We start from the raw sequence: 10,146 nt of genomic DNA, 5'->3' as shown, positions 1-10,146 counted from the left end.
TTTGTACAATACATGTTTTGCTTATTTGGACATAGGGTTTACAAATGCAATCATGTACATTTCCATGACACCAACACGGAACAATTTTGGTAGCCACAATAAAATATGTAGTCACATCTGTGGAAGGAGATTGTTGCAGGGGCTGATTTTACATAGCAAACAGGATGAGGAAAGCGACCATCAAACAGAAGAGACCCATAGCTTCAGACAGGGCAAATCCCAAGATGGCATAGGAGAACAGCTGCTGCTTCAGAGATGGGTTCCTGTAATCGACAAGCCAAGGGTTACTCAAAAAGACCGCCACAATTCCAAACTTCTACATGTGCTAAAATTAAAACCAACCTGGCATAGCCAATAATCAGACTACCGAACACAGTCCCAATTCCAGCACCGGATCCAGCAACTCCGACTGTGGCAGCTCCAGCACCAATAAACTTGGCAGCAGTGTCAATATCCCTGCTTACGGCGCTGGTTTGAAAGCCTCTCAGGGAAACCTGGGTGAGGGGGCTCTGTGGCATCACAGCAACAGTGCTCTGCAGGAGGAAAAGAAAAGTCCCTCTAATTTAAGCTTCAGTGTTCTCAATGACCAATAAAGACAACCAAGGCAAAAAAAATTACTCTTTAAACTTGTTTAAATGTCAATAGCTCTGCAGCTGTATAATTTATAAGAAACATGCTTCAATCAGACTCAGAAAGGTCATAAGGACACAAGGTTACTTGACTTTCCTCAGGTCATTATCAAAACAGAATTTATAATCTAAATCCCATTTTAACCCCTACTTGAAATCTTTACCTCTGTTTTGGCCTCAGGCCTGGACAGTACAGAGGCAGACAGGGGTCTGTAAAGAGCCCGGGAACCAGCACGGACCTGTAGAGACATGGAGAGAGGTGGAATTAATAAAAGTTTGATTTCATTCATTTGAAGTACTACCATTCCAAGTCATCACTCCCACACATATTAGACACACCTTACATGTCAGTAATTCACAGCAACTAACAGCTGCAGTACTCAAGTGAAATGGAAATACAATTAACAAGTAAAAGTAAATCCGTTAAATAAACTTTGGTTACCATTTAATTAGAGGTTGACCTGATGCTGCAGGTGTAAATAGATTAGCTTAATCGATTATCCTGGACGAGTAACATGACCTTGGACGTATGCAAAGTGTTAAGGGTACTAGTACTTAAAGCATGTCCTAATAATCAGTTTTTCCTAACTAATTGCATTGCATGCGAATGCTTTTACTCCTTTCAAACCGGTGGGCTAGATTAGGCTAACAAAGGCGTTAGCCTCTTCTAACCTGACCTACAAAATCATTCACGGCAGTAGATGTAGTAGTTCGCAGTATTGCAAAAAACAAAACAAAATTTATATTTTAAGTATTCAGTGCATTGATCTTGCACGTCCTAGACTATTTCTTTATCCGCGAGAGGCTTGGCTAGGTTTAGCATTAGCCGCTGGCTAACCACCGGCCTAGTCGGCGGATACCCTTGGAAACAAGCTAGTCAAGTTCAATCGGAGGCCCACTAGATAAAATGCAAATGAAAGTACATCACAGCGATTCAGCCAGACAGAACATTTTAAACTCACCATGGCCGGCGTGGAAACAAACTTTGCACAGGCGTACATCTTGTAATATAAGGTAGTTTTAACCGGTTCGGTCAAGTCTGATAGAAGCCCGGGTCTCTCTGGAAAAGGAAGAGCGGAAAGAATTAAGGTCAAACGGATGTAAAAATGTCCGCAACAGAAAATAAAGACATCGGAATGTACATTCAGATTCACACTGTATGCTATTCTCACTTGTAGATCGCAAAAGTGAGCTGAGCAAGAGGATGAATGAAGATTTAAGAAGATACGGTTCTCATTCAAACTGCCATTAAAGACTTACCGACTGCAGAGGTCGAACCACAGTGGAGGAGAGAGAGCGCATGCGCGAGCTCATGTAGGGGAGACCCGGATGTGAGTGGAAGGTCATTTCAATAAAACTTTATTGAAAACGGAAAAGGGGCAAACAGAGCAAGGCCAATGGCAAATGTAAAAAAAAAAGAACATATATAAATGATATAATAAAAATAAAGGCATCTGTACTGGATTTACTATCTAAAAAACAAAACAAGTAAAAACTCCTATAACCCTATAAGACTGACGACATGGTACAAAACACTGTATGGTCAAAACTAGTTCTGACCTTATTCTCTTTGGGGTAAAGTAGATAGGATTTTCTCATCTATTATGATTTTCAGCAGGAACAGTGGATTTGCAGCTTTAGTTGAATCTGTCGCTGTCAAACATAAAAAGAACCATTGCATAGCTGACACGCACAAATATATTTGTATTTAATAAGCCTTGAGTGAGGTCTTTGTTTTTTTTAAAGAAAAGATTTTAAAATGTTTATCTGCATCAGCTAGGTTCTCTAACAATCCATCCCTTTTTGTCTGTCCTCCCTCTCTTCACTTTAATGATTTAATAAAGACACTCAGCCAACCATGGGAATATACTATATTTCCCTCTGACAAAAAGGCACACATTTTTATAAAAAAATTACTTTGAATGGTAAAAAAAAATAAATAGAAAGCTTTGTCAATATTTGATTAACAGAGTAATCTGGCCCCAAATCTGGCTATAGATATATTTGATTTTTCTGCTTTATTAGCATGGTAGCCTCTGCATAATGTTACTTAAAACAATTTCACAGAGACAAAAAATGAATGGTTTATAGCAAGGGAGTACCTTAGTGATGAAAGTTGGTGGGGGCGCTCTAAGGGTGGGGGCTGATGGACCTACAGTACTCCACAAAAAACGCCTTCAAAAATGTTTTTATTTTCCAAGAATGAGCTTAAACATCTATTTATTGAATGCTTTCCTATTGTTGAGAACACAAAAGAACCATAATACACTGATATTTAGACTGATACTACCTATATCATTTACACTGATATAGGTAGTTGCACATTAATGTATAGAAAAATAGGATGAAGAACAGCTAATTCCAATGCCAACAGCAATATGTCCTGCCTCCCTAGTATGGACACAATTTCAGTTTCATCCATCCATCCAGAAAAATGTGGATTGACTGATGGAGATTTTCTCTTTCAGCTACATTAGTGAATATCCTCCTTCAAAAGCAGCAAAACCAAATTTTGAAAATTGTCCCACATATTGCCAAAGTCTATGTACTGGAATTATCGGTGGGGACTCTCCCCACCAGGCCAAAGTTGGTGGGGACATGTCCACACCAGTCCTTCAGAAAGTTACGCCCGTGGTTTATTGTGATGGTTATTCAGGGGTTATTCTCTGAATTTAGCATACTAAATTAGAAATTAATTCAAAAGTTAAACGAGGGATTCATCCAGTTTACTGGTTACTCATTTTGTCAGGAGATAATAAATAAAAAAAAAAAAAAGTCACAGGTAGAGTCAGAATTCAGCCTGCTCCTCAGGAATTAGTTTTTCTTTAAGAAAAAGAAAGAAAACCATTCTGCCACTGTCACACTCACGTATCCCCTGTTTAATTTAACACTGTGTCTAGAGAGGCTGATGGCTTAGGGTGCTATCTTTGCCACTTGCAGGCTGATGGCGGAGCTGGAGGCTACCAGCAGCAGGCAGGTTTATAATCGTAATGAATGACTCCGCAGCAGCTGGTCTGTGATGGAAAGGTAATGAGCACAGGGAGCATGCCTCCGCTGCACGCTAGGCTTAAAGGGAGGAGCGTCCCAGTGGCTCCTCAGGTATGATCTTTTCACTTTCACTATCAACATAAAGCCACAGATTCTGAATCTCTCAGCCATTGAGCAGAATCAGCGGGTACATCACATACAGTATTCACTAAAAACAAAAGAAGAGAGTGACTGACCGTATACATAATTAAAGCGAGCAAGACTTAGATGCCACTGTACTTTATTTTGCTAAGCCCTGTACTCATTCTCACAATTTTATTCTTTATATCCTAACTTATCTTTGATTTAGCATTATTTCAAGAAAAACAAACTATTCAGGTTACAGGTTTACACACCAAGGTGAACAATGTAATAAAACCAATTAGACATGCCTGTAATCTATGTAATGGGTTAGCTTCATCTGGATTTATATACAGATATAGCTGGGTATCATCAGCATAACTAACAAACAAACAAACATTAAAGCAGGTGATGGTACTTTGGCCATGTGGGCCTTCCTAAGTCCTGCTAGAAAGTATAATCAGAATTTCTATATTTTCAGTCAGCAGAAGCATGAAGGGCTCTAAGATTTCCTAAGATGACATGGTATCCAAAATTATCATTGATGGGTAAACTTAACACTGGACTTATAGCAATGTGGAGTTTGTTTTTCACTGATCTTCCAGTCTATTGGAGCTTGACCTTTAAAATTCATTTCGATTTATAAAGAGGATTTAGAACATCTTAGCAACAGAGCAGTCCTTTTTCTCCTTCACTCAGGTAAGCCACTTCTGACATTCATCTCAGGTTCATTTGTATCCCATGACCTGCACACTACTTCGAAATCCTCTCCTGAGGAATATCATAAAAAACAGAATTCTGTGCAGTCAGCCTCTTGGCAATTACATTTGTTTTCTAGCTTGTGAAGCATGTCAAAATCTCTCAATTATAGTTCTTACCATGTTCATCTCGGCCATGACATAAGATATCTTAATTATTGGTCTTATAAGATTTGATAATAATATTCTAATTCTCATAGGAAGAGGATATTTGATGGGCGTAATAGACGGAGGGTACAGGTGGGATATGTCCCTCCTCTTTCAGAAACTGTGCCCTTTGTTGGCGGCACTTTTTTCTGCATTAACAACAATCAAATCTGCTATTTGCATGCGGTAGTGTTTTTCTTAGTCAACGCACCATATGCGTAGATTAGCAAGACACAGATAACTTTGAACAGTTTGTTTTTCCCAACAACCGCTATAAGTTAAATAATGCTGTTGTATGAAGATTACATTGTCTAATTGATGACTTGTTAATGCATCCTGTTTAGCTAGTTATGTTGTTACCTATTTTATATTCCTTATTAGATAATTCATAGTCAGAATAAACACAATTCTACCTATTTTGGTGTAGAACTAGTATTTACCATGGCTTTTCACATATTTTTAATAAACATTTACTGCTAAAATAGAAAGAGCAGAGGGAGCAAATAATGCACAATGATATTGGGTCTACAGGTAAGAAGAGGTAGTAAAAGATTAGTAAAAAAGGTAGTAAAATATTAAATTTAATTTGCTTTATTTATATAAGTGATCTCAAGGCCCTTTACAGAGACAATTTAATCAGATCACACTGAAAGATTGGTTAACATACATCTATCTAAAACCAAATAAGGTATCAGGGCAGAGTTCATAGATATTTCATAATAAAGTAATGTCACTCTCACTCCACAATATTTTTTTGGCTGTATAGTAATAGGTAGTAGCCCAGGCAGAAAGCAATGTATCAGGGCAGACATCATGCTGCAGCACTGACAGTCTCAGGACAATATTCTCTGGGTCATATCTACAAGAGTATATTATAGAATTTAATAGGAAATAGCTGATCAGCAATTAATTGCAGCCAACGTAATGCTCAGAAACTTGTTTTGGGGCTTCAGGAGAGATCAGTGCACTGCAACACGTGGATTTTGTGGGGGACATCTTTATTCCTAAGACGGAGAATTACATAAGAACAAGGCTGCCGAAAACACAAGTATATTTGATTAAGTATGAATTTTTATAGCTCTGGTCCTCACTGGTCCTGTTAACATCACAATCATTAAAATATGGTCTCTATTTTTTAATATACATTATTTAATTTTACCTGTAACTTTTAGTTGTATTAGGTTATTTTGTGAAGTTAATAAAGAAATTTGTGATCAACATTTAAAGATGTGTAAAAGTAAAATAAGTTTATATTTAGACTTAAAAAATATATTATGCATTCTCAAAAGAAGCAGGTATAGGTCTTGCCTTTTTTTAACCTTCATAACCTTTTTCTCCTCCATGCTGTGTATCTGTTACTTTTAACTAATATGTTAATTTGTTCAGAGCACTTTCTGCATTTGATTATAGTATGTGGGTTATTACCCTGTTACCTTAACACACCCAGTTTGCTAAGTAATAATTTGCTCACAAGAATGTTTTCCCCAAACATCTCATGTTCAGAGTTGTCATTTGCCCCTCAATGAAGTACTTACATTGTAAATGTCAGAGAGTTATTGTGGAAACAGAACCATAGTTTATAGCTAAAATTTCAGATGTTTGCTTAGAAACAAATGTTGGTCCCCCGGTGCTGTGATGTGGCTCTTGGTAATTATGTGGTGCCTAATTCACTAAGGAGAGGTTGGATTAGAAGCAAGAGGTAATATCTCAACTGACCACTGAAATGTCCCACTTGCTTCTGAAATGATGGTTACAGTCCTGGCTGGATGTGAAGGAAAACATGTAGTAGATAAAGTATATATATACACTAAAAAAAACTTTTACAAGTCAGTGTAACATGTAATCTTCTCTCACAAAGGTTTATTTATCATTATCTTTTATTTTTTAAAATCTCATTTGTTCCTATTCTGTCTAAAAAAAAATTCAAAGAATTTAGGTCAAACGACAGTTGTCATTCAAACAAAGACCCAGCAGAGGGCGCAATTGGGTCTGATCTGTTTGACGCTACTAAAGCTATAATAATAACTGTACTAAACAGATTAAAAAAACAGCATGGTTTAATTTCTAAAGATGCTTTAGCAGATGAGAAAAGACAATACTTTTGTTACTGATATCAAAATAATCATATATATATACATATATATATACATATATATATATAGAGAGAGAGTTTTATATTTTCTGTAGTAGATAATTTTTTTGGTCCTAAAAAGAAGAATCTATGTATTTATTTGTAGTGCAAGAGGATTCTTATAAAAAAAAAAAAATGTAACATGCAATATATTTTAATGCTTCAATTTTATTAATGAATGTTATAAAACAACAGAGCGAACAATAGGCCAGAGTGTAATGCAGCAACTTATAGGTCAGATCTAACTAAATGGTAAAACATGAACATCTACAATGCATTAATTGCAAGACAGCCCATATCAAAGTGGCCGTTAACCACCTGAGGTCAATGTCATACTGTCTAATTAACCGGCTAGCGGCTGTGTGGTCCCCACATGGCTGTGGAAGGTGGAGAGTGCAGCCTATCCCACCACACCACTCTACCCTTTACCCGCTTTTTACTTTCTCCACATTCGCTAGCACGCACTCACTGTCTGAGTTCTTGCATAGACCGCTGTGAGACATTCCATTTGCATGCCCGCCCCATCAAGCTGGATGCACTCAGACTGGTAATAAAAGGCATTGACCCCCTTAACCTTTATGAATTACAATTTGTGCCTGCAGCACGTCCTGTCAGAGGCCTCAGAAAAGCAGGCACCTCAGTCGGGGAGTGTGCGTGTTGTTTTGCAGTTGTTAAAGAGAGGGGAAAAGGTTTTTACAGCTCCGCGTCGGAGCTTCTGACAAGCGGCTAGGAGGCGGCCTGACAGCACAAGCAGGGTAGGGAGGGACTGCAAGGCTGTTGATGGCTCCATGTTAATCTCCATGCCTGGATGCTGCACAGAGATAAATGGGCTTCCTTCTTTGGGGCTGCAGTTTGGTTCTGCCCTCTTCTTACTTCACCATCTGTGGCCATTTGAACTTTCTTATTAATGTATATATGTATATATATACATATATATATGCACTTGTTGAGTGAGAATATTTTTTATAGTGTAATTTATCTCTGATTTACTTAGAATAAAGGTAGCTAAACACAAATAATTTGTAAACTGCATTAATTTTTTAGTTATGTGATATACATTGGATTTAAACTTAATGAAGTTTATTCTACTTAATTCAGGATTTCAAACAGCATATCATACCAAAACAGTTGGTAAATATTTAATCATAGTTGGTACAGACCGCCCTTCATAATTAGATTGGAATCATTTCCTCATTAAAGTTTTATTAGTATCATTACTGCCACACTTAATCCAAAATGCACTTATGTAGTTGAATATGAATGAAAAGAAAAACTTTTTAGAAATGTCTTCCCAATAAAAGAAACAATTAAAAAAGGCCAAAAGAAGGAATTTCATCTTTAAGTAGCACAAAAAGCATGAAGATGGTCCAGAGATTTCTGTCGTTCAAGTTCTCCCTAAGGGTTTTTGACTGATGATGAAGTTAATGCTGAGAACTCACCAAAATTAAGAACTAAGAATATTTTAATGCCTTAAATGGATTTATTAAAATCACAGTTTTTTTGGACTAGGTGTTAACTATATGTAGATAAATACATATGCCTTAGGGATTTAGATGTTATCATTTCTTGCTTTTCTCACTTGAAGTTGCTAACAGTAAAGGGCCAAGAGAGTCATAAATCACAAAGTCTCTAAGAAAGGCAATCAACTTTAGGATTTGCAGTTATTCAAGCACCAGTTATTCAGTTTAAAACTGATTATGATGAAATGATGGGTTTACTCGGAAATTAAAACATCTACCTATATTTAGAGCCAATATTGACATTTCAATATTCAAATATTTCTTAAACACTTGTTTTATTGAAAACACAGTAAATGTATTAGGTTTTCAGGTCACCTGATCACAGGATAGAATATATTTTATTTGTTATACTCTTTACAGTACAATTAAAACAAATCTTAAAGTGCTACAGTCAATAAACATATAATAAAATAAGAAGGACATTAAAAAGGCTTTAAGTGCCGTTAAAATGAGATACTGTTTTCAGAACCCTCTTTTTGAGGGCTTATTGAGCCAATTCGAAGGCCTTCTAAACATACAGTAAACAGATAATTTCATCAATGAATATACTTTGGACTCTGACATATTTATAACATATGACCAAATGCAGCTCATTATGAATCTGAGAATAATAGTGAATGCCTATTTCTGTATAAAATCTGGATATTTTTGCGGGTATTTTTTATATTGCCACTATATGGGGACAAAATAGATCTGAAATTGAAAATTGTGGTTTTCAAACTAAAGGAATTAAATGCATCTTACATGAACCATACATAAATTTTGTGCCAATAATTGCTAATAAAACATTGTATACTGTACACGATTCAGAAGTTTGAACTGGGCTGCTGATGTGAGCAAGGGAAGCAATGCTGCATTGCAGTTTGAAGGTCCCAGAGTTATTGCCTGATCCAAAGGTTACTTTTTGCATGGAACAAGCAAGTTAACATGCTGACAAGAAACACTATAAATTTAAATGATAAAAAAAAAAAAAAAAAAAAAAAAAAAAAAAAAAAAAAAAAAAAAAAAAAAAAAAAAAAAAAAAAAAAAAAAGTCAGAAGCAGTAATACAAAAAAAAAAGACATAATTCAATTTAGTTTTTAACCAGGCTCTTGCATTGCTGGGATAAAATCTTTCTTGAATTGCGTTTTCCTGAGAGGAGAAATTAATGTAAAACATCTTTAGGTAATGAAGCAGCTAAATAGCCCCAACATAGTGTTTCACTGTTGGTATGATGTTCCCTTTTGTAATATGTTTTTCTTTGTTTGTGTCTATGCTTAGGGAAAAATCAAAATATCCTTTTGGGCACAAATGTGAGATGAACCCTTTCTTGGATTAGCAGATTATCCCTTGGAACTGTCTGCTGTCTGCCACTATCTTTATAATGAATGAGGAACACTACCTTGTGGAAGGGATCCTGCAGTGCTTTACATGTCGTGGATTGTCTGGGTTTACCTCTGACCTTCTGTATGAGGTCACCACTGTTTCAGGTTTTCTCTGTAGGCCTGGCTTTGTAACCCTCTCCATACTGATCATACATGTCGACGACTTTGTGTCTCATCCCTCCTTGAATGTCAGAAATAGACAAGTCTTTGTTTTTCATTTCCAGTTGTAATCAAAATGTGGTTAAAAATGGTAGCAAAGGAAGAAAAGCACTTACTTTGTCTCATTTGGCTAGGTTTATTTGGTAAGCTTAATTCCATTAAACAAAATTAATATTCGGAAAATGTTCTATGCATTTACTCAGGTTATCCTGGCCTTAAATAAGATCTAACACACTGATATAATATAACGGCCAAAAGCAGAAGGAATGTGTAAGGGGAGCAACTCAACATTTTCTTAATTTGTCTAATCTCTGACCCTGTAATTTCTTT

General features: G+C 36.3%; 1 protein-coding gene across 2 annotated transcripts; it reads right to left on the bottom strand.

The window, feature by feature from the left end:
* Positions 1 to 29: 29 nt before the first annotated feature.
* Positions 30 to 1,966, bottom strand: atp5g3 (ATP synthase, H+ transporting, mitochondrial Fo complex subunit C3 (subunit 9)). Of its 2 annotated transcripts, none has more exons than XM_015376274.1 (5): positions 1,890 to 1,966; positions 1,592 to 1,689; positions 794 to 868; positions 343 to 533; positions 30 to 263 (listed from the first exon to the last, which is right to left on the bottom strand). In XM_015376274.1, exons 2-5 carry the CDS (start codon positions 1,628 to 1,630, stop codon positions 149 to 151), a joined length of 420 nt encoding a protein of 139 aa, XP_015231760.1. In that variant the 5' UTR covers positions 1,631 to 1,689; positions 1,890 to 1,966; the 3' UTR covers positions 30 to 148. The 2 variants fall into 2 exon arrangements, with proteins under 2 accessions (XP_015231760.1, XP_015231761.1); XM_015376275.1 differs by lacking the exon at positions 1,890 to 1,966 and adding an exon at positions 1,784 to 1,802.
* Positions 1,967 to 10,146: the final 8,180 nt, after the last annotated feature.

Source organism: Cyprinodon variegatus, unplaced genomic scaffold (genome assembly GCF_000732505.1).
Source record: "Cyprinodon variegatus isolate N-32 unplaced genomic scaffold, C_variegatus-1.0 Scaffold132, whole genome shotgun sequence".
NCBI classification, from domain to species: Eukaryota; Metazoa; Chordata; class Actinopteri; order Cyprinodontiformes; family Cyprinodontidae; genus Cyprinodon; species Cyprinodon variegatus.
This window is presented reverse-complemented; position numbering and strand designations above follow the sequence as displayed.